Source organism: Myxocyprinus asiaticus, chromosome 46 (assembly GCF_019703515.2).
Source record: "Myxocyprinus asiaticus isolate MX2 ecotype Aquarium Trade chromosome 46, UBuf_Myxa_2, whole genome shotgun sequence".
Classification (NCBI taxonomy): Eukaryota; Metazoa; Chordata; class Actinopteri; order Cypriniformes; family Catostomidae; genus Myxocyprinus; species Myxocyprinus asiaticus.
Genome location: NC_059389.1, coordinates 7,537,477 through 7,563,256, shown reverse-complemented (window position 1 = coordinate 7,563,256; position 25,780 = coordinate 7,537,477). Strand labels below are relative to the sequence as shown.

General features: G+C 38.9%; 1 protein-coding gene across 3 annotated transcripts in view; it reads left to right on the top strand.

Moving 5' to 3' along the window:
* The first annotated feature begins 1,909 nt into the window (after positions 1-1,909).
* LOC127435898 (furin-like) overlaps positions 1,910-25,780 on the top strand; it is a 149,324-nt gene continuing 125,453 nt past the window's right edge. Inside the window, exons 1-2 of one of the 3 annotated variants that reach the window (XM_051689689.1) lie at positions 1,910-2,342; positions 12,531-12,813. In XM_051689689.1, the coding sequence (XP_051545649.1) occupies positions 12,631-12,813 (183 nt within the window). In that variant the 5' untranslated portion in view covers positions 1,910-2,342; positions 12,531-12,630. Of the gene's footprint in view, positions 2,425-12,053; positions 12,168-12,530; positions 12,814-25,780 lie in introns of those variants that run through there. The other 2 variants (XM_051689690.1, XM_051689691.1) reach the window with 2 other exon arrangements.

Here is a 25,780-nt window from a genome sequence, read left to right as displayed (position 1 = left end):
GCCCTCGCCTCCAAAACTTGTTATGAGAGAGACGTTATATCTAGGTTGTAAAACCTTGCGAATGTGTATTGAGAAGACCATCCTGCTACAAAACATATGTCTTGTAAGGACACTGTTTGTCCATGCCCATGAAGAGGCCATGCCTCTAGTTGAGAGTACTTTAATACCTACTGGGCAATTCGCACCCTGCGACTCTTTTCCTGTCGGCACGGGGCTTGCGCTGAGGCAGCTGCCTTCATTTGGGCCACGGCTTGCGTGGCTTTACCAGCTGCTCTGTGCTGACATTTGCTGGCACTGAGGCAGCTGGTGTGGGGTTTTTAGCCAGGTGCTGGCCCGAGACCGGTTGTGATGATGTACTGCTCCGTTTTGGCATAAAATGTCTCCTAGCCTGTGAGTGTTGCTGAGTCATGACGTAGCTGAATAGGGTGCATGCCAGGATTTTGTCAGTTCTTTATGAACTTCCGGGAAGAGCGGGGCAGATCAGCGGAATGCGGTTACTTGAACCATTCATCAAGGCAAGGTTTCTCTGGAGATTACTTGAGACCAAGCTCTTCGACCACCCTTAAAAGGACATGAAGCATCTCCTTTTCAGTGGTGCGTGCATGCATCCCGCCCTCACTGAGGGAAGGGGTGGCAGTGTCATCCACTGACCGCTCGCCAGATGCAGCGAGAGACATAACATCATCATCCCCAGCATCAGAACCGCTGAATGTGATAAGGTGACGCGCTCCCACAGAGGGCCAAAGCTCGTCACGCACATACTGTATTGGCATAGATGAAGTACATGGAGATTGAGGTGCCGGCATGAGGTCCACCTCAAATTCATCCTGCTCAACCTCACGGCCCCGCCGTGCCTCCTCGTGTGATCCCTTGGGTATCACAGAAGAGGCGGGTGTGAGGGCGCGTGAGGCTGAACCGTCCCTCAGAACGAGGGCGATTCGTGAGCGAAGCGTCTTGAGACTCTTGCCCTCACAGTGAAGGCATGGGTGTGGCCTAGACAGTGAATGCAGCTCTCATGCTGATCTGATGGCGGGATGTGTCCCTCGCATAAAAAAAACACTTACGGAACACACATACATATACACAATAACACAATAGCTTATAAGGATACAAAACTCCTGGCGAAGCGCTGAGGGGAATCAGGAAGCTGAAGCGGCCCGTTCACCAGCAAAGCGTCAAGGCGGAGTAAATGTTCGCCGGAACACTGCAGGGGAGTGGAGAGTCTTCTCATTGCCCTGAAGATCCTGCCCGCTGACTCGTATATGTCGATGGCGTAGTAGAGGGCATCTAGACGAGAGATGAATCGCTGTCGTGAAAGAAGAAAATTCTGAGGAATGGTGTTTGCGTGCCCGCTTTTATAGCGGACAGCTTCGCACCTAAAAGGGCGGGGCTCAAACACCACAGCCAATATTAGAACTGCCGTTATTGTAGAAAGGTTTCCACTAGGTCATGTAGATGGACACTCCCCATATGCGTCATCTTAGTGATGCAGTGTCAAGAGTACTGTGGCGTGTAAGGTGCTGCTTATCAGACCTTTGAAGTTTTGCAAGACCTGTGTGATTGGTAGTGTAGGATTTGTTCACAAAAAATCTGAGGTAGAATAAATAATTTGCTGTTTGCAATGTACATAGCCTACAACTGCATCTGTTTTTCAACACCAAAGAACACTCCACAGCTTCAGTTTTTTACTGTTTCGTTTATGCTCTATGTGGGTTGACCAGGTGACTTTGTAGCCTATTTAACTTTGAAAGAGGTCAGGAAATGTGGAATTATGGCACGATGGAAACTGTTTAGCGTGTTTGTGAATCCTGCAGATGGAGCCAGCGAATCACAAACCCCAAACAGGCTGATGCCATGACGTATTTCCTGGGAATTGTAGGCCATTTGTAAATACTACGGATTTGTGCACGGATGTAGTGCGGAGCCCGTTAGTTCTATTGAACAATAAAGCAAACGCTACCGGTGAAACCTTACACCACAGGCGGCAGTTTTATGGCTTATTTTATTTACAAACCGTTATGTGTTAAGTATACCCTGCTGTCTTACAGAGAAATTAATAGATCATTAAAGGACTACAGGAAGAAGCGCGTGGTTGAAAGTTTTATCGATCTGCGCGCGCTTGGCGCGGTGATGCCGAGTGAGTGAGTTGTGCGGCGCGAATTCTCTGTTAACGGGTTCTGAAGACTCTCAACGGCTGTACTTTACTTTTCTAACGAGAGTGTAGTTCAAACCGGAGCTGACATCTGAAATGTAAACCGGAATGTTACCGGAATGTCAAGCGCAATGACAGCTCGCTTTGTGCGGTCGTTACTCGAGGAGGGGTCAACGGTCTCATGTCTGAGGTAAATGTCAAAATCTGTCGGAGTTTGTGGGTTTGTCGTTCCAGAGTGTAATAAGAAAGGAAAAACGGAGGTAAAATAAAAGGTAGGAAGATTTTTTTAGTCACGAGTTCTGTGGCTTTGACATTTTAGGAACTTGTGACAGCAAATCCAAAAAATTATTATTATTATTATTATTTATTTATTTATTTATTTATTTTGCGAGTTTTTGTGCTTATTGTATTTGGCGTATGTATTTATTCGTTTGGTTTTAAAGCATGCTGATCATTTAGTTTAAACATTAACACAGGTTTTAATTGGTCTTGAGAAATTAAAGGTGGTGTATTACTACATTGACGTTTACTACATACAGTACTACAAAGACGTTGACTTATGTCAGAACATGAGAGAATGCGAGTATTTTAAATATTTTAAACTGACTAAACATTCCAAAGTATTATTGCATTGCACCCTAGATTGTGTTAGAGATTGCTTGTGTTTGCAGTGAGATTGAATTACTGTTATTGTTATGTGACTTGTTTACTGTACACGTGAGATCCCTAATGAAAGATTTAATGTGTTCAGTTCAGTTCAATAAATGAAGGCACAGCAAACTGGCTTGACAACGGAGCTTATTTTCCTAGCTAGTGGAGATGCGCTTAGATCAATAAAGAGACTGGTTTGATCCCCTTTGCTTTGTCTCTTGTAGTTCACATAATGCATGATTGTCTGATGATCTTCAGGACTAAATATTTCCACCTAAGGAGGATTTGATCTACCTTAGTGCTGGGAATACTCTCAGATGATAAAAACAAAATTAATTGTATTATTTCAGCTTGACTAATGTTGGTTCTGTTTTCCTTTCACTCCTTTTTTTTTATTGTAAGTATCCTAGTATAGGAATAGTTAACACAAAAAAAAAAAAATTCTCTCATCATTTACTCACCCTCATACCAGCGCAGATGTGTGTGTCTTTCTTTCTTCTGCAGAACTCAAACGAGGATTTTTAGAAGAATATCTCAGCTCTGTTGGCCCACACAATGCAAGTGAATGGTGAGCAAAAATTTGAAGCTCCAAAAAGCACAAACGGTCAGCATAAAATTAATCCATAAGACTCCAGTTGTTTAATCCGTGTCTTCTGAAGTGATCCAAACGATTTTGTGTGAGAACAGACCAAAATAGAACTCCTTTTTCACTATAATCTTGCAATTTCAGTCTCTAGGCATGATCGTAAAGCTCGATTACACTTCCTAGTGCTCTGCGCATGTGACAAGCGGCAATAAGTGTAATCAAGCTTGAATTCATGATCGCCAAGGAGACTGCTGATGTCAAGATTTATTGTGAAAAAGGAGTTGCATTTTGGTCTGTTCTCATCCCAAACCAACTGGATCGCTTCAGGAGGCATTGATTAAACCATTATGGATTACATTAATGCTGCCTTTATGAGCTTTTTAGAGCTTTAAAATTTTGGTCACCATTCACTTCCATTGTGTGGACCTGCAGAGCTGAGATATTCTTTTAAAAATCTTCATTTGTGTTCAGCAGAAGAAAGTCATACACATCTTTGATGGCATGAGGGCGAGTAAATGATGAGAGAATTGGTTGAACTATCCCTTTAAGTGTTTTGAAACATTTTGTATTGGTGCCAGGTTTTGCCTAGTGGTTACTGAGAAAAGGCCGTGTGGTCATCTCTGATCCTGACGAGAGAGAGAGAGAGAGAGATGTAAAAAAAAAAAAAGAGGGAGAGATAAAGAGAGTTGTGCTGTCTGTCCCTGTCTAATGAGTGACTAAGCTATGCAGCTCCTGCCCTTATGAGCCATCATGGGTCATTAAAGCTTTAATAGTTGTAGTTTTGTTTGATGAGTAGTTATTAAGGCATAGTAATTACTGTTCTCTCTTCCCCAGAGAACACACTATAAAAAATGTGGCCTTCTGAGCCAGCACAGCATCACCCGGAATGGTTCATGAGGCCCTCGGAGAGTCGGATAATCTTAATTTTCATTTCTTATGCAGCCCTTAATGAGTGCTCAAAGTCATTAAATATGAAAAATAAAACATTTCAAGCATAGAATGATGATGATTGATAGCCTGACCTCCTCTAATTCCTCTCCCAAAAAACATCTGAGTTCCATTCGACTGACTTTCCAGAATATTCTGGGTTCAATACAAGTTAAGATAAGTCAACAGCATTTGTGGCATAATTTTGATTACCACAAAAAATGATTTAGACTCATCCCTCCTTTAAAATAAATACATTTAGTTACAGTGACAGTGGAAGTGAATGAATGCCTCACTGTAACCTCGATGTTTGCTTTTTTTAAAGAAAAGAAGGGATGAGTAAAAATCATTTTTTGTGGTAATCAACATTATGCCAAGAATGCTGTCTATTGAGCATAACTTGTATTGAACCTGAAATATTCTTTTAATATGTGTATCGGCTTGGATTCATGACCTGGCCCTGAAGCCAGACATTTGCAGTTTACTCGAAATGCTTTCTGATGCTGATTTAATTTTCAGTTCTAGGAAGTCTGTTTGATGACCAATTATTTTGATTATTTCTCGTCAATACTGTGGCTTTCAATGCAACACAATTACCAGAACCCCTTCTGGCCTGGTTCCATATGCTTCTTGTAAGTTCAGTTAAGATATCTGCTGCCTTGTAGAAAGTGTTTATCTGCATTCTTTCCTCCTTATAAAAGCCAAACGAATTCCAACTCTGTCAAAATTAATGAAGAGAGACAGGAGAAAAAAAGAGAAGCCACCTCCGCCAAAGCTTTGTTTGTGTGTCAGAACTGCATTTGCCATTCTGTCAAATCTTGCAATTGTAGTGCTCTTAAGGTGAGCTGTTCATTACCTCCAATGTTTAACTGTTATAAAAAGCTTTCACATGAGGCTGCATTATTAAAATAGTCTTGTCAAGACTAGGGCTGGGCGATAGGGCGATGTAATCGGATATTGACGATGTCTTTCAAATATCCTGATGCCAATTGCGACACTCATTGACAGATGATGATCAGCAATATCGGGAAATGGCAAAACCATGGATCTGGGAAGTCAACAAGTATATTAAACAGTAGCCCAGGGTGTGAAATTTGCACCCGCAACCCGCCCTCATCCAAATGAAGGTATTTCATGAGTGGGTAAGTTTGCTCATCTACAAGCAACAGTGGTGGACGAGACGTCTCGGAGTAACACATGACAAGAAATGCCGTTAAACACAAAGACACGCGCTTGAAGAAGCATTCTTTATTATATTTTATGAACAGATAAAAGAAAAGCCGTCAATGCTCGTGTCTGATTTGCTGTTTGTTCACAGTTGTGCAGCACGAGCTTGTCTCATGGAACACGCGCATATAAAGAGTTATCAATAATTTTTCTCATTTTCAATCGTCTGTAAACTGTCTGTAAAATCTATGAGAATGCAGAAAATGACCTAAGACCATTTCAGGAGGTGCGCAAAGTTTAGGGGCCATTTACACGACAACGTTTTCAACTAAAAACGGAAAACTTTTTATGCATTTTGGCTGTTCGTAAACACAACAACGGCGTTTTTGGGGCCTGAAAATGCAAACTTTTGAAAACGGGTTTCAAAGTACAAGTTTTTGAAAATGATGCCGTTATCGTCTCTGTGCCAACATACAAAAACGCGAATTTGTGAAAACGATGACGTCATGCGCATGCATATTACGTGTTCAGTCTATAGGCATGCAGTATTTCAAAACAACGTGCGAGACATTCAAAACTACAATGGCGGACTACAGGACTGTGTTTGTGCTGCTCAATATTTTGAGTTTATTGACGCTTCTCCAGCAAAGTGTAGATTTACTGCATCACTTCTATGACCAGCGATCGGCATTTTCATTGTTTGTATTCACCGCTCTGTGGAAGAATGCTTATGTGCGCAGGCGCATAGTGTTTTTTATAAAGTGACATTGCCAACTACTGGCCTGGCATGCATAATACAGCGTTTTTAGTCATTTTCGCGGATCCGTGTGAATGGGGATTGTTTTGAAAATGTTGTCGTCTGTATGCAAAACTTTTCTGTTTTTAGTACATCATCGTCGTGTGAACCTACCCTTAGTTCGCTTTATTTCCACGGAGCATTTTGCGCTTAACATGCATTGTGAACGCAACAACAGGTTTACTAATATATATATATATATATATATATATATATATATATATATATATATATATATATATATATATATATCTTTGTATTGAATAAACTAATACGAAAGTGATTAAATCATAAAATATAACAACACCACATTCACGTTGAACCTAAATTGAGGCAGCATTTACTGCATTAACGAAACGCAATACAAACACAAATTCGATAAGAACACATTTGGCAGCTTTAGGCTGACACCTAATATGAAAACTGGAGTTTTGTTTGCACAGACTAAGTAAGGTAACAAACTGTTTTAGCCGTTTAATAAAAATAGAAATGATATGGGATGTGTTGAACTTTCTAGAGGTAATGGTTTATGTCTATTTCAGTTATTATTATTATCACTATTATTATTGTCTTTACATTTATAATTGTCATTAGTTCTTAATTTGTAGGCTATTAGTAATTTTTCACGTGTTGTCGTAGATGGTAAATTTTTGGATTTGGGGAGGTGGTTACATAAGATTTTTTGATCACTTTGTAATTTTAATTGCTTTTTTTCTCCATTTTGTTTAAAGTGCAGTTTGAATTTATAAATATCTTTTGTTTAAGTTTTTGGAGTTTCAATAAATAAATTTTTTAAAGCAAAATCTATAAAGCAAAAATATTTACCGACCCTCGGCAGGGGGGTTGACGATGTAATCGGATATCGTGATATTTTTTTAATAACATATAGTGAAAATATTTTTTGCATATCGCCCAGCCCTGGTCAAGACAGGCGAAGATTGAATGTGAGGAGAGACAGAGAACCTGAATGCCAGTTTTTTGACAATGCTGAAAATGGCTTACACTGAAGAGTGCTAGAGGAGTTGAATGTTTTTGAAGAGTGCTGACCTCTTCTCTGCTTCCTTTCTTAGGTACTAATTGATTCAAACTAAGTGAAATGAGCCTAATTTGGTTTGAACAATGCATTGGATTTAAATTTAGAAAGGACAGGCCTTGACTTTTCTGTTGCAGTGTTGTGAACAGTTTCTTTTTTGTGAGAGAAATGTGCTGGTATCTCTCTCTGCCTTGTCTCCATATCTTTCTCACTCTCACGCTCTCATTCTGTGCTTGCGGAGGTGTGACTATCACAGGTTTCATCAGTTAAACACACATGGTTTTCTCCTCTTTTCTCTCCAGCTCACTGCACTGTGCCAGCCCTAATGAGCTCTGTAATGCAGATTTTAGACGTGACGATTTGTTTGTTTCATTAGCAAGCCTTTTACCAAGATCCTCCCCAGAAGACTTCTCCATAGACACTTGGATTTAAATGATAAACTCTGCATTGTAGCCATCATACACTAAGGACTAGGTTTGCTAATGGCATTCTGTCATTTAAAACGTTATTTTAAAGGACATTATGCAGTTTGGCACCACCATTCTTTGAGCCTGAGCTTCACACCCAAATTCTTCAATTTCATATTTCCCTTAGTCTTCAGCCAGAAAATACTATGCATTGAGGTTGATTTGCATGCTTGCTGTCTCTGAAAGCAGCAAAGTGCATTTGACAAGCATGCCGGCCTTTGTTGTTCATGTTCTGTCTGAGGTTATACACTGAGCCCCGAGCTAAGCTTTGTGCTGACTTACACAGTCAGCAAGAACTGAGCTGTCTCTAAAGAGCTGCTCGACTCTCAAGAGACTCCCTCTCCCTGTGTTGTTGAGGTTCTCAGATGGAGGATGCAATAGTCAAGAGCCACAGGGTCAAAAGTACGTACAGTGTCAAAACACTAGCATACAGTATATAAAACATATTTAGTCTTTCTCCAACCCTGATTGTTGTCTCTAAAGTGTTCGTATAGTTTAGATGTTTCTGTGCGGTACTCTTCACAAGAATAGTTCTGAAAATACTGTTATGTCACTCAAATCAAATCATTGATCAACTTGGTTTGATTAGACAGTAGGGCTGCACAATTAAGACAGAAGTTATAATTGTCGATTATTTCCCTTGATATTGTATTGATAGAATTTACATTACAAAAACACACTTTGTTTAGGGCATCATAGGTATAGCCTGTTCTTTATTTAGGCTACACATCCAAACAAGCTGAGAACTTCATGTGAGACATAAAACATGCACCAGACTTCACTAAACTCACTCTTTAGGACTGTTACTAATATCCATATGGAATCTGTATGTGCAGAATCCCTTGTGTGTTTGTTAATTAAATATATTAGCTAATTTGGTAATACCTTCAGCAGCCATCAAGACTATATTCTCAACTCAGTTAAACACATTTCTACCAAGTTTAAATCCATTCCACAAAATTTCGTAGATTTTCCAACACAATTAGCACAGAAATAAGGTTGGATTCTGTCTGGGCCTGGACTAATCTAAACACTGTGTTTCACAATTGCATTCATGTACACAACAGACAGGTCTGTGATTGGTTACAATGCTCAGTGATAATAAAAAATATTGTAAATAAATTTTTTTTGACACGACTGCACTGTCAGAAAAAATCTGCTAAACTTTAGGGGTACAACACCCACTGTACCTTCTTTACACCTTACTACTAATATAACCCTATGTACCCTAATATTGTATGTAACTTTTAGGGACAGATAAGACACATAAGGTACAAATACATTCTGACTGACATGTAAAGGATACAGTGGGTATACCTTTGAGAGTACTGCCCCAGTGACAAGCTATTGTACCCCTATAGGTGCAATTTTTTTGTTATGTAGAGTGTGGAGTATACCTAATGGGAATTCTGCAATTGACACTTTTCAAGATTAGTTAATTGTGACTGTAATTGACATCACTGACATCAAACCTCATTTTCTTGTGTGTCTAGTGAACAAACTAAAGTACATATATTGGTTACACTACAAAAAGGTTGAATTCATTTACATTAAATACATTGACATAAACTAACAATGAACAATACTTTTTCCAGCACTTATTAATCTTGCTAATGTTAATTTAAATATATACTAATACATCATCATAAATAAAGATGTTATAAGTTAACATAAATTAATGCATTATGAACTAACCTGAACAAGCAATGAACAATTGTATGTTTAGAAACTAATATTAAACAAGATTAATAAATGCTGTAAAAATACAGTATATTGTTAATTTTGAGTTCATGATTACTATTGCAACAAATAGAACCTTACTGTAAAGTGCTAACCATATATTAATACAGGTGCATCTCAATAAATTAGAATGTCGTGGAAAAGTTCATTTATTTCAGTAATTCAACTCAAATTGTGAAACTCGTGTATTAAATAAATTCAATGCACACAGACTGAAGTAGTTTAAGTCTTTGGTTCTTTTAATTGTGATGATTTTGGCTCACATTTAACAAAAACCCACCAATTCGCTATCTCAAAAAATTAGAATATGGTGACATGCCAGTCAGCTAATCAACTCAAAACACCTGCAAAGGTTTCCTGAGCCTTCAAAATGGTCTCTCAGTTTGGTTCACTAGGCTACACAATCATGGGGAAGACTGCTGTCCAGAAGACAGTTGTCCAGAAGACAATCATTGACACCCTTCACAAGGAGGGTAAGCCACAAACATTCATTGCCAAAGAAGCTGGCTGTTCACAGAGTGCTGTATCCAAGCATGTTAACAGAAAGTTGAGTGGAAGGAAAAAGTGTAGAAGAAAAAGATGCACAACCAACCGAGAGAACCGCAGCCTTATGAGGATTGTCAAGCAAAATCGATTCAAGAATTTGGGTGAACTTCACAAGGAATGGACTGAGGCTGGGGTCAAGGCATCAAGAGCCACCACACACAGACATGTCAAGTCCTCTTTTCAGATGAGAACAAGTTTTGTATTTCATTTGGAAACCAAGGTCCTAGAGTCTGGAGGAAGGGTGGAGAAGCTCATAGCCCAAGTTGCTTGAAGTGCAGTGTTAAGTTTCCACAGCCTGTGATGATTTGGGGTGCAGTGTCATCTGCTGGTGTTGGTCCATTGTGTTTTTTGAAAACCAAAGTCACTGCACCCGTTTACCAAGAAATTTTGGAGCACTTCATGCTTCCTTCTGCTGACCAGCTTTTTAAAGATGCTGATTTCATTTTCCAGCAGATTTTGGCACCTGCCCACACTGCCAAAAGCACCAAAAGTTGGTTAAATGACCATGGTGTTGGTGTGCTTGACTGGCCAGCAAACTCACCAGACCTGAAGCCCATAGAGAATCTATGGGGTATTGTCGAGAAAAATGAGAAACAAGAGACTAAAAAATGCAGATGAGCTGAAGGCCACTGTCAAAGAAACCTGGGCTTCCATACCACCTCAGCAGTGCCACAAACTGATCATTTCCATGCCACGCCGAATTGAGGCAGTAATTAAAGCAAAAGGAGCCCCTACCAAGTATTGAGTACATATACAGTAAATGAACATACTTTCCAGAAGGCCAACAATTCACTAAAAATGTTTTTTTTATTGGTCTTATGATGTATTCTAATTTTTTGAGATAGTGAATTGGTGTTTTTTTTTAAATGTGAGCCAAAATCATCACAATTAAAAAAACCAAAGACTTAAACTACTTCAGTCTGTGTGCATTGAATTTATTTAAAACACGAGTTTCACAATTTGAGTTGAATTACTGAAATAAATGAACTTTTCCACGACATTCTAATTTATTGAGATGCACCTGTATATGATTGGATATATTAATATATTATTGAGGCTACATTTATTTAATGTACACTACCGGTCAAAAGTTTTAAAACACTTGACTGAAATGTTTCTCATGATCTTAAAAATCTTTTGATCTGAAGGCGTATGCATAAATGTTTGAAATTAGTTATTTAGACAAAAATATAATTGTGCCACCATATTAATTTATTTCATTATAAAGCTAAAATGTTATAAACAAAATAAAAAAAAAATAAATAAAAAAAAAACATTTTTGAAATTGATGACTTGGACCAAATAATAAAGAAACGCAGCCAATAAGTGCCCAACATAGATGGGAACTCCTTCAATACTGTTTAAAAATCATCCCAGGGTGATACCTCAAGAAGTTGGTTGAGAAAATGTCAAGAGTACATGTCTGCAAATTCTAGGCAAAGGGTGACTTCTTTGAAGATGCTAAAATATAACACAGTTTTTATTTTGGATTTTGTTTAGTCACAACATAATTCCCATAGTTCCATTTATGTTATTCCATAGTTTTGATGACTTTACTATTATTCTAAAATGTGAAGAAAAAAAAAAAAAAATATATATATATATATATATATATATATATATATATATATATATATATATATATATATATATATATAATACAGAATGAGTAAGGGTTTCAAAACTTTTGACCGGTAGTGTATAATATTATTTTAAAATTTTAACGTAACTTGTTTCGCACATAACAGACAGGTTAGGAGCTGTTCTCACCAAACATGTTTTTGCCTGCGCCTGCATTTTGTTCTTCACCCAAGTTTCAGAGCTTGATAGACATTTTGCCAATGTTTTCCCCTTTGTTCTGGTGCGCTGAGGGACCACCGTGCCATGTTACAACTGGATATACTGTTACAAATGTTTCCTACAATGTTTAAATAAAATACAGCCTATTGCAACAAATGTACTTGCTTAAAGAAGAAATTATAAAGAAAGTGAGCGATTTCCAGTTCAGGCTAAAAATTTGACGCTATCAGTCCAGTTGGGTCAGGATGGAGCTTCAACTTCATGCCCGTGCAGACCTCTAATGGGTTTGGAATGACATTAGGGTGAGTAAATAATGACAGAGTTATCATGTCTGGGTGAAATATTCCTTTTAGAAAAACAGCATCAGCAAAAGATGGATTTTATGCCCTGTTTTTGTGCTCTAGATACCAGCAAATTGCAAGTAGGTACACAATGTGAATTGCACAGCCTCCTCCTTGTCCTACAACGTGTTGTTTGTATCCCTGTTTTCTCTGGTGTAACACTATCAGTGGCATTCAAGTCATCTTTATGGCAATTTATAACTTGCTATAGTCCCTCTGACAGAACAGTTATATTTAGTTAACCTAAGCTGAGAGTTATAGCATGTGATGGGCCTCTTGGTGTGGCAGTATTTCTGTGCTGACACTTTGTCATATTTTCTCCAGGTTATTACTGTGCTGAATTCACAGTGCAACACACAGATGCATTAGAAAACCAAACTTAATCTACAAGACCAGAAGGCTTGGCGCCAAAGCACTCCTGTTCATGGAGGGCCGTTGGACCCTGCTGCTGCTGCTGCTGGGGGCATTCCTGGTCTTCCTAACTGCTGAGGTCCGCTCGACTTCAGGCCAAGGCATCTATACCAACACGTGGGCTGTCCATATTGAAGGGGGAGCTGAGGAGGCAGAGAGGATTGCACACAAACATGGGTTCATCAATCAGGGAAGGGTGAGTAGGATCAGTTCTTTATCAGAGATGTATCTTGTGTTTCGAGTGAGTGTCTCCTCTCCGTATGTGGAGTTAATGCTGAAAAAGACTTGCATTGGTGTTACAGTACATCATTCACTTTCCTGCTGTCAAACCCTATTGCCTTACTTTGGAGAAACACATTTGTGCAAACACCAGACCACACACAACACACAAGGTCTGATGTGGAGAAGTTCTTGTCAAGAAGCCGTCTCTTGCTGCTTTCACTGCTCAGTTCATAAAGACGGGGATGTGTCAGCTGTGATTGGGGAAATTTATTTCAGCTTATGCTGCATTCTTTTCCCTGACACCCGCATTGTCTCGTTTGTCTTGCCAGATGTTCCCTCTTCTGTTGTTGTGGCATTAAACGTTAAGCTAGGAGATGAAAACAGGAATGTATCTGACTGCTGAAATGTTATTGTATGTGAATTAATCCCTGCGAGTGCAATGCCCTCTAAGCTCGCTTAGAGTCTGTGAATAGCACACGTGTGGGAGGACAAGAGTGAAAATATCTGCCAAAATATAGCTCTCCTCTCCATCCTTTCTGCCCATTTTGCTCTCTTCTTTCCTTCTTTCACTTTTTCCTTCCTTTCTTCTTTCCTTCCTTCCTTTCTATCTATCTTTCTTCCTGCACTTTTAGCTTCCATTCCTGCTATTTCACATTTGCTTCCTTCCTTCCATCCTTTCTTTCTTTTTGCTTCCTTTCCTAATCTTTTAGCTTCCTCCTTTCCTTCCTTCACTTTTTGCTTTTTTCCTTCCATCCTTTCTTTCTGTCTTTCTTTCTTTGATAAATGAATTTCCTCTAATGTGAACTGACGGAGCTGAACAAATGAAGTCACTCATTTCAGCCAATACAAATCAGCAGTTCTTATACACACATCTCAGACATTTATTACGGAGAAGATAACAAGATGGGGGGAAGCTATATTCGCTAATTCTTTTTTAATATTTTGTTTATTTTGTGGTCAAAAGTCAGGCAAACATATTATAATGACTATTCTGCTAGAACTACATCTTAACTAACATGTTTTCACCTGTAAAATGACACAAGCATGTCTGAGACTTAATGTCCATTTTGAAGATCATATAATGCATGTGCATGTGGGTGACAGGAGGCAGATGTCACAGCAGTTGTTTGATTTAAACAGTTTGGGAACTTTTCCACTCCATCCTTGTTAAAAAGCTTGCAGTGTGATTGACTGTGATGTGTGTGCTTGAACATTTTGTGTATGCACAGACTTGGTGTTCATTAGTGTGGCATAATGAGCAAGCTCTCCTTGCATCTCCATTGATTTATGCCTGACACTGACCTGTCAATCAAAATCGGGACACTTTTACACCCAGCACGGCAGATTGATTTTTCATTATTCATTTCAGACTCTCAGACAGTCCTTGAAGGATCCCTGTGTTCTGAGTTGAATTTTTTATGCCATATGGTGCTTATTCATCTCCCTCTCTCCCTCCTCTCCATTTGATGTAATTTTTTTTCTATTCAAAAAGTGTGACTTCAGCTGAGAGCTGTGAGATGCGGGTCTCTGGGTAAGAAGGTGTGGCACGCTAATCTGGAGCGCTGTCGCCATGGCCGCATGTGGGTGCAGAACTTCCTCACAGCAATACACCAGAAATCCCTCACCGTTAAAATGATATCACTTCAAAATGAATTATGAGAAGGGAACAGACAGAAAGAGACAGTGATGAGGAATGGCACGCTATAGGAATAGGGTAAGAGAAGGAAGTGCATCAAGAGGCTTTGAGATGAATGGAGAGTTGACCGCCTTTTGTGTGAAATGGATAGATTGATAGATGTGTGTTAAAAATAACAAGTGTGACACGTGCATGAAATTTATATTTTAATAACCGTTTCAAAATAAGCTCACTTCCAACAAGAACCGTATACCAATACAGGATAATTCAATAAGAACCAAAATATTAATGTATTGTCACACTTGACTTCACACTTCCCCAAAGACATCATCACAATTCCTTCTCTCATCCAACACCTCGAAGACACACATCCACAGCACCCCCAGTGTAATCTGTTGTAACTGTGAGAGATTTGATAAGAGATTCAGTGGGAAAGTACAGGATAATTCAGCATTGCTATATATATATATATATATATATATATATATATATATATATATATATATATATATATATAAGGCTGTGAATTGATTGCATTTTTTTTTTCTGCAATTAATCATGGTACATTTAAACAAACATTAAAATATAATCATAAATATATGTACTTTATACGTTGTCTCAAAAAACTTGCAAGAATTGGTTAGTCATTATTTATTTTAATTATTTAAATATGAACCTATTAATATGTTCAGTGTTTTGCAGATAGAGTTAATAAGACAGATTATTACAGGTATACTATAAAACGCTGATGCAAGTACATGCCATAAAATCAGTGGACATGCTATAATTAAAAGTTGTCAAATATCTCCTGCCGTTTTCCAGTGGACTTCTATAATAATAGGATCAAATGAGCAGCAATTTATACCTGGCTAGATATAAGATAAACTTAAGTGTGCATTGCCAATGCATTATAAAACACTAAACATACAGATATAAAACAAACTGAATGCTAATTTAATTTGCTGAAGTTTAAAGTCTCAAAACTATTACTTTCACTGGCTGCCATTTAGTCTCTGTCACACACATGAGTGCAAGTGTAAAATTATTAAGTCAAAGCTTAATTATCTCTTTAAAAGTGTTGTTTGAAATATCTTTCATCCATAATATATATGAAAGGGAAACAATCATTTAAATAGTTTTTAGAAGATTAAAAACCGTTTTATCTGTTATTTATCTTTCATAATAACACTGTGCGGCTTAATATCTACCACGACAATGCAGTGTCATTTATACAACAATGTTGTTGATTAATAACAGCTGTGTAAATGTGCAACCTTGTTTCGTGTTGCAGGTAATTCAGTCATAAGTGTCCCAATGTTTGCAGTGCCCGAATTCGTGTTCATGATATACTGGTTCACGACATAGGGAGCCAGGGAGCGATATGAGACGCACCCAGAGTTTCTGGCCGATGCGAAAACATATGGCAGCTTGCCCGTGTCTCTCCTACACCTGGCTCACCACTTGTGGGTGAAGTCTCCATTCTCCGTACAGTAAATCCACTCTCGTGTTTATAATGCAAGGGACATGTGTTGCATACTGAATAAGCATGCCCTGCCCACACAATCAGTTTCTCTGCTAGGATGTGCTCGAGTTGAGCGTGCACCTCCTGGAAATGTATTTATGCCAATTTTAGCCAAAGAAAGTGGGGAAAAACTAGGGATGCACCGATACCACTTTTTCTCTTCCGATTCTGATATCTGAAATCTCAGTATTGGTCGATACGATCTGATACCAGTGTTGTTTTTTTTTCATAATTAGTTTAAAATATCTATACCTCGCTGAGTGATGCTAATTATTTGTAAAGAAACACAAACCTTTAACTACACATCATTTCAATATAAATGTACAAACTATTAAGAAAAACGTTGTTAACTAGTCTACTGGATAATTCTGCAGCAAAATTAACTGTAATTCTGTTCAGTAGAAAACAAGGCAGTTTTTTTTTATTTTATTTTTTTTACAAAAAATTCAGATCTCATTTTTTTGTTCAGTTTAGTTGTAAGATATCAGTTCACTTTTCATTCACAGTTATTTTATGGAACCCATTAACTTAAATATTGTTATAATTTGTAAACAAATAATAGTACATTATTATTATTATTATTATTGACTTTTAGAATTTTAAATACAACAGTAATATATTTTAATTGTGCACCTTTAACTTTAAAACCCTCTGGCTTTTATTTTGACATTCTGAACTCTCCAGGAAGTCCTGTATGTGTCTGTTTGTAAGCAAGTTCACAGTAGTTTAATTCGCTTCTTATTCAAATTCTGGTAAAATGCACCTCCGGCACTGTTCTAAATGCATATTATAAGTGAACCGAACTATTGAGCATCTACATCTGAGATGTTGTTCGTGAGTAGTGCTCAAATGTTGTGCAACGTGTGAAGGCTAAAAATAGCCACGATTGTGTGTGTAAACAGAGCAGTGCCATTCAGTAACGTGCATAACTAGGAAAAACATTAGTGAAGTTTCAGAAAGTAAAAAAAAAAAATGGATACTGGATTAATTGCGTTCATTTTTTAAAACTTTTTAAACAGTCAACTATTAATCACATAAATTAACATTTCCCAGCCCTAATAAATATATATATATATATATATATATATATATATATATATATATATATATACATGTGTCGCTCTCTCTCTCTCTCTCTCTCTCTCTCTCTCTCTATATATACATATATATATATACGTCTCTCTCTCTCTCTTTCTTTATATATATATATATATATATATATATATACATACAGTTGAAGTCAGAAGTTTACATGCACCTTAGCCAAATACATTTAAACTCAGTTTTTCACAATTCCTGACATTTAATCGCAGAAAACGTTCCCTGTTTAGGTCAGTTAGGATCACTGCTTTATTTTAAGAATGTGATATGTCAGAATAATATTAGAGAGAATGATTTATTTCAGCTTTTATTTCTTTCATCATATTCCCAGTGGGTCAGAAGTGTACATACACTTAGATAGTATTTGATATTATTGCCTTTAAATTGTTTAACTTGGGTCAAACATTTTGGGTAGCCTTCCACAAGCTTCTCACAATAACTTGGAATTAAGAATTTTGTCCCATTCCTCCAGACAGAACTGGTGTAACTGAGCCAGGTTTGTAGGCCTCCTTGCTCGTGCACATTTTTTTAGTTCTGCCCACAAATTTTCTATTGGATTGAGGTCAGAGCTTTGTGATGGCCACTCCAATACCTTGACTTTGTTGTCCTTAAGCCATTGCCACAACTTTGGAGGTATGCTTGGGGTCATTGTCCATTTGGAAGATCCATTTGCGAACGAGCTTTAACTTCCTGGCTGATGACTTGAGATGTTGCTTCAGTATATCCACATAATTTTCCTTCCTCATTATTCCATCTATTTTGTGAAGTGCACCAGTCCCTCTTGTAGCAAAGCACTCCCACAACATGGTGCTGCCACCCCCATTCTTCACGGTTGGGATGTTGTTCTTTGGCTTGCAGACCTCACCCTTTTTCCTCCAAACATAACGATGGTCATTATAGCCAGTTCAAATTTTGTTTCATTAGACCAGAGGACATTTCTCCAAAAAGTAAGATCTTTGTCCCCATGTGCATTTGCAAACTGTATGTGGCATTTTTATGGCAGTTTTGGAGCAGTGACTTATTCCTTGCTGAGCAGCCTTTCAGGTTATGTCGATATAGGACTCGTTTTTACTGTGGATATAGATACTTGTATACCTGTTTCCTCCAGCATCTTCACAAGGTCCTTTCCTGTTGTTCTGGAATTGATTTGCACTTTTTGCACCAACCATTTTCATCTCTAGGAGACAGAATGTGTCTCCTTCCTGAGTGGTATGATGGCTGTGTGGTCCCATGGTGTTTATGCTTACAAACTATTGTTTGTACAGATGAACGTGGTACATTCAGGCATTTGGAAATTGCTCCCAAGGATGAACCAGACTTGTGGAGGTCCACAATTTTTTTTTTCTGAGATCTTGGCTGATTTCTTTTGATTTTCCCATTAAAAACTGAGTTTGAAGGTTGGCCTTACAATACATCCACAGGTACACCTCCAGTTCATCACCCAAATGGCCCTGATCAAAAGTTTACATACCCTTGAATGTTTGGCCTTGTTACAGACACACAAGGTGACACACACAGGTTTAAATGGCAATTAAAGGTTAATTTCCCACACCTGTGTCTTCTTAAATTGCAGTTAGTGTCTGTGTATAAATAGTCAATGATTTTGTTAGCTCTCACGTGGATGCACTGAGCAGGCTAGATACTGAGCCATGGGGAGCAGAAAAGAACTGTCATAAGACCTGCGTAACAAGGTAATGGAACTTTATAAAGATGGAAAAGGATATAAAAAGATATCCAAAGCCTTGAAAATGTCAGTGCTGTTCAAGACTTGTCTGTAACAAGGCCAAACTTTCAAGGGTATGTAAACTTTTGATCAGGGCCATTTGGGTGATTTCTGTTACCATTGTGATTTAAAAAGGAGCCAAACAACTATGTGATAATAAATGGCTTCATATGATCACTAACCTTAAATAAAAGACAGTTCTCGAGTTTTTGCATGATCAGCCCTATTTTCAAAATCAATGCCAAAATTTCTGCCAGGGTATGCAAACTTTTGAGCACAACTGTGTGTATATATATATATATATATATATATATATATATATATATATATATATATATATATATATATATATATACTGTATATATATTTTAGGTCTGCAGTGTCTTTGGTCACCATGGAGGCTCTATGAGCCTGGAACTGTGAATAGACATCAGGTCAACAAGTGACTCACAGCGCTCAGGCCCCATTTAAAGGGATGGAAAGCGCCTTATTCAACTCTCCTGTCGCTCTCCATGGTGGAATGATGGGACACGTGAGACATTTATCCAAGCCCATAATTACTTGATTGCCCGGCCTGAGCCCTGTAGGGAGGGTTTCGCTCATCCACAGGCGAGAATAGATAGATAGATTGAGATAAAAGGGAGGAGAGCGGGGCTTAAATGTCATGTTTCTCGTGCTGTCATCCCTCACAGTGGCAGGATGTTCTTCTGAGAAGATGGAGGCAGGTGAAGGGGACCCAGGGGGAAATAAGACTGAGCAACACACTCTCATGCTGGAGGCTATGAATGTCACTGAATAGGTGAACAGGGTGTGTGTGTGTCATTGTCACTTTAAGCCTACTTTCAACACAATACAAAACCCTAGTGTTAACTGAAGCAAATTCCTTGCGATGCTCCAACTGAGAAGGTAATTGTCAAGTTAATAAATGCATCTTGACCTATTCCCTATCATTTCTAACAGCAGTTTAAGACCCTTCACTAATGCGGATACGCTGATTCACAGTATTTTCCCAACTTCCTGTCTACTAGACATTTCAAAAGCCTCCTACTGTCCACACATCTGCCACTGTTCTCCATGTGTGTTGTAATGAGCGTACTGGAGGACGTGGAAGTTCAATTGGGGAATCTAAAAATGAGGAATGACTGGTTCAATCACTGGAACTAAAGGCAATAGGGAACATTTTACTAAAATGAATTGTAAGCCTGAGATTTGTGATCAGCTGCTCAACACATTTAGTGGAAGAAGATTAAATAATTAGCAAGGGTAACGCCATACGCTCTAGTTTAGCTTAAGTATGGTACGTGGCTGTAGCTTCAGAAACCATAGACGCCCTCTGCCCAAAAATTAAGTAGTCATTTAGCAGATGCTTTTATCCAAAGTAACTTACAGTACACCTATTACAGGAACAATCATATTGGTGAGTATTTCAAGGATTGCCCCTGGTGGGGTTTGAACCAGTGGCATCTTAACATTAGGGGCAAATGGGGCTGAGCCTCACCAGATGTGGCGATGTTGTGCAAAATGCGTGGCATAATCATACATTCTTTTTCAGAAATAATATAATTTCCACATCTTAAACTTGTTTTATGTCCATAATACCAGACAACAGTACATATTCTTTTGAGAAATCCTATAATTATTGAGGTCTGTTGTGTTTAAGCCATTTAATCATTCCCATTTTCTATGTGTGGGGCTAGCCTTGTTGACCTCCGTGTTAATCAGTGGCGATCTGGAGAATATCATGTGCATGTGCAACAAGCGTTCAGTGATAGCCTGAGGGGCACGTTTGCCTTCGCCCCATAGCCAATCAAAAGCTTTGATCATACAGTATGTACACTCACTGAGCACTTTATTAGGAACACCTGTACACCTACTTATTCATGCGATATTCTAATCAGCCAATCGTATGGGAGCAGTCCAGTGCAGAAAATCACAGATACGGGTCAGGAGCTTCAGTTAATGTTAACATACACCATCAGAATAGGGAAAAATGTGATCTCAGTGATTTCGACCGTGGCATGATTGTTGGTGCTAGACGGGCTGGTTTGAGTATTTCCGTAACTGCTGATCTCCTGGGATTTTCACGCACAACAGTCTCCAGAGTTTACTCAGAATGGTGCCAAAAGCAATAAAAAGAAAAACATCCAGTGAGCGGCAGTTCTGCGGAAGGAAACACCTTGTTGATGAGAGAGGTCAGCGGAGAATGGCCAGACTGGTTCGAGCTGACAGAAAGCCTACGATAACTTAGATAACCACTCTGTACAGCTGAAGCAAATTTTATTCTAATGTGCTGCCGGTTGGCTTAGTTGGGGTGCACGTTCATCATTTCAATGAACTGTATGCCATTGCTTTGAAGTGATGCATTGGTTTGTATTAGATTACAGTAACTGCAAAATATTCAGTCTTTCTTTTTTATTTGTTTTGTAATGCTGTTCATGCAAGTTAATGAAATAATATGCACAGTCTTTGACAAATTTCTTATATGGGGTTTGCATTCATGGTCACTAGAGCTTTTTGACATGGATGTGTATGTTTTATTGGTATTTTGTGCTAAAATGAAATTATTAGGGATGTTTGTGAAAGGCATCATGTTCTTGTACTAGAAAAAATTATCAAAAGTTGTAAAATTTCCATCATACTTGTTTTCATTTTATAAGTACTAGGGCAGTGTTTCTCAATCCTGTCCTGGAGTACCACTAACACTACACATTTTGGATGTCTTCCTTATTTGACACACTCAATTCAAATCAAGGAGCATTCTACTAATGAGCTAATCAGTAGAATCAGGTGTGTTTGATAAAAGACACATCCAAAAATTGTAGTGTTAGTGGTACTCCAGGAAAGGATTGTGAAACACTGTACTAGGGCTACATTGAAGGACATAGCATCCATTATAATGGCATTATTATAAATGCATTACAGTAGATAGACTTGTATGATACATTTTTGACTCCTCATGTTTAAAAGGATAGTTCACCCAAAAATGAAAATTCTCTCATCATTTACACACCCTCATGCCATCCCAGATGTATAAGACTTCCTTTCTTCAGCAGAACACATTTGAAGAAAAATATAAAAATATCTTAGCTCAGTAGGTCCTTATAATAGATGTGGATGGTAACACGATTTTTGATGCTCCAAAAAGCACAGACAATCAGCATTAACGTCATCCATACGACTCCACTGGTTAAATATAAATCGGTACGATGGCTTTTGGTGCAAAAAAGATCAATATTTAATTACTTTATAACTATAAATCATCACGTCCTGTAAGCAGCAGTATGCACATTCACGAGAGGGCTGAGGTCACGAGGTCTTTCCAGCGATGGCATGGCAACGTCTACCTCTGTTGGCATTGCCTGGCATTGTCTACATGTGCACCACCATGTCTCCTGAGCTCTCTAACTCCATAAGGCTTGTTGGTCCCACCTCCTCCATCTCCCTATGCTCCTGGTCAGAGTACTCAGGTTCAGTTAAATATGTCCTCTTTTCCTCTTAAATGAAAGTCTTCTGACATCTTTGTTTAAATTTGCTTCAATTTGTGTACAGCGTTCAGTCTGTACAGCGTTCCTCCTACTCAGTTGTAAACAGTGCTGCTCTTCTGGGTCACTTCTCGCGTAAACATGCCAACGCCAGTACGTCACACGAGAGACTGCGTGACCTCAGCCCTCTCGTGAATGTGCATACTGCTGCCTAACGGAAGCGATTATGGTTAAAAAGTACTGAAATATTGATCTTTTTCGCACCAAAAGCAATCGTATCACTTTATAAGACGTTCATTAAACCACTGGAGTCGTATGGATGACATTGAAGTTGATTGTGCTTTCTGGAGCATCAAAAATCGTGTTACCATTCACATCCATTATAAGGACGTACTGAGCTGAGATATTTTATATTTTTCTTCAAAGGTGTTCTGCTGACGAAGTCATGTACATCTAGGATGGCATGAGGGTGAGTAAATTATGAATGAATTTTCAGTTTTGGGTGAACTATCCCTTTAAGTGTGGTGAAACCAATAAGTTCTAAGGTGAAAGTTTTACCTATTGACTCAGGGCTCCAGACTGTGACTAAAATAGTCACAAATGCGACCAAAAATAATTGATTGCGACAATAATTTAACTTCTAGTCGGCACTGGCGGTTTCATCAGATATCATCTTGTAAGTTATTGAAAACATCTTTATAGCATGCACCAGTGTGTCTCTCGCCACTTTTCACCCATTCTGTTGTGATGACGAGCTCGCTGCACCAACGCAACAACACGCAACAACAAACCCAGCGCGAGAGAGTCGTGAACAAATGACTCTTTTGAACCAGGTCTTTTTCATGAATCACCCGAAAAGAACTGAGGGTTTGAACTCAGGAGCTCAGGTTAGCAGTTTTAATTAGTGATGTCCAGTTCGTCAACAAAACGTTCTTTTGAACCGGTTCTTTTTAGTGAACGAGTTGAACTAGTTCACCAAATCGGACTGAATCGTTTGAAACAGTTCATGTCTCAACACTGATTCACAAGTTACTCTATCATAACCTGTCTCTCAGATGTGCCTGACACTCTGAATCGAAATGAGCTGATAACCGGGAGTAATATGATCCTAGAACTGGTGATATCTGCTTTTGCCAACTCTTCTTTGCAATTAACCATTCCAACTAGTTCACAAATCGGACTGAACGCTCGGGTCGCAACAACTCTCGAATCAACAGTACAATGAGTTGCTTGTAACAGTTCTCGAGTCAACAGTACACTGAACTGAGAATCGCCTCGACAATCGAGGTGTCCGACCTACTGAGATGCTGACATTAAGCATGTGTGTGATTAAGGGGCGAAATGTGTGTTTCAGGTGTGTTTTGCTGAACAACAGAGAGTGTAACAAATAAAACATACTGGAAATATGTTTATGACTTGATTGTATTACCGTTTTATCAACGTATGAAGATGATTCAGTCTACAGCTCTCCAGTCAACAGTACACTGATCCGAGGACAGCAGTTCCCGAGTCAACAGTACACTGATCCGAGGACAGCAGTTCTCGAGTCAACAGTACACTGATCCGAGGACAGCAGTTTTCGAGTCAGCAGTATATTGAGTCGATCACAGCAGTTCCCGAGTCATCAGTACACTGATCCGAGGACAGCAGTTCTCGAGTCAACAGTACACTGATCCGAGGACAGCAGTTCTCGAGTCAACAGTACACTGATCCGAGGACAGCAGTTCTCGAGTCAACAGTACACTGATCCGAGGACAGCAGTTCTCGAGTCAACAGTACACTGATCCGAGGACAGCAGTTCTCGAGTCAACAGTACACTGATCCAAGGACAGCAGCTCTTGAGTCAACAGTACACTGATCCGAGGACAGTAGCTCTCGAGTCAACAGTACACTGATCCGAGAACAGCAGCTCTCGAGTCAACAGTACACTGATCTGAGGACAGCAGCTCTTGAGTCAACAGTACACTGATCTGAGGACAGCAGCTCTCGCGTCAGCAGTACATTTGAGTCGATCACAGCAATTTGCGAGTTACCGGTACACTGAACTGAGAATCGCCTCTTTCGGACATAATACTGAGAACTGCTGATCAGTGAGCAGCTGATGAGCATGCGTGAACCGAGGACTTGAATGAGGGGAAATGTTTCAGTCGAAAGACGTAAACAAATTTTACTATAGAGTATTGTACATGCAGATTATATCTGAAGTTGCTTTAAAAAAGGGTGAGTTGGTTAAGACTAGTTTAATCACTTTTTATGCTTTAAACATGTGTAGAACATCCACGTTTGTATATCAGTGTCAGTATTGGGTGCTTTAGGTGCAAAACTTAATGTAGGATGTATTCTAAGATCACTGAATGAAACACTGATGACAATAAACACCCTTATTATTATAACATAATTAAATTAAATGTTATAATCAGCAATATGCCCTCACATATGGCTTTATTGAATGTGTTTGTGCGTGTATTCTACGACACCGGTGTATTAGCATTATATATACAGTTGTGCTCAAAATTTTGCATACCCTTGGAAAATTGGTAATATATGTACCATTTATAAAGAAAACATAAGTGAGCAGGCAAAACACATTTCTTTTGTGTTGCATTGAAGGGTTTTATTTCTTATGAGATTCATATTCAACTGTAGGTTATAACAGAATGGCACAATAATAAAACAAAACATGGCAACAAAGAAAAAAATGAAATGACCCCTGTTCAAAAGTCTGCATACCCTTAGTTCTTAATACTGTGTATTGCCCCCTTTAGCATCAATGACAGCGTGCAGTCTTGTGTAAAAGTTGTCTATGAGGCCCCAAATTCTTGCAGGTGGTATAGCTGCCCATTCGTCTTGGCAGGTCATGCAAAGTCTTTGGTCGTCTTGCATTAACCGCACGTTTGAGATCTCCCCAGAGTGGCTCGATGATATTAAGGTCAGGAGACTGTGATGGCCACTCCAGAACCTTCAACTTTTTCTGCTGTAACCACTGGAGGGTCAACTTGGCCTTGTGCTTAGGGTCATTGTCGTGCTGGAAAGTCCAAGAGTGTCCCATGCGCAGCTTTCGTGCAGAAGAATGTAAATTGTATGCTAGTATTTTCTGATAACATGCTGCATTCATCGTGCCATCAATTTTCACAAGATTCCCCGTGCCTTTAGAGCTCACACACTCTCAAAACATCAGGGAGCCACCACCATGCTTCACAGTGGGGATGGTATTCTGTTCACTATAGGCCTTGTTGACCCCCCTCCAAACATAGCGCTTATGATTGTGACCATAAAGCTCTATTTTGGTCTCGTCACTCCAAATTACAGTATGCCAGAATCTGTGAGGCGTGTCAAGGTGTTGTCGGGCATATTGTAACCGGGCTTTTTTGTGGCATTGGCGCAGTAAAGGCTTCTTTCTGGCAACTTGACCATGCAGCTCATTTTTGTTCAAGTATCGTCGTATTGTGCTCCTTGAAACAACCACACAGTCTTTTT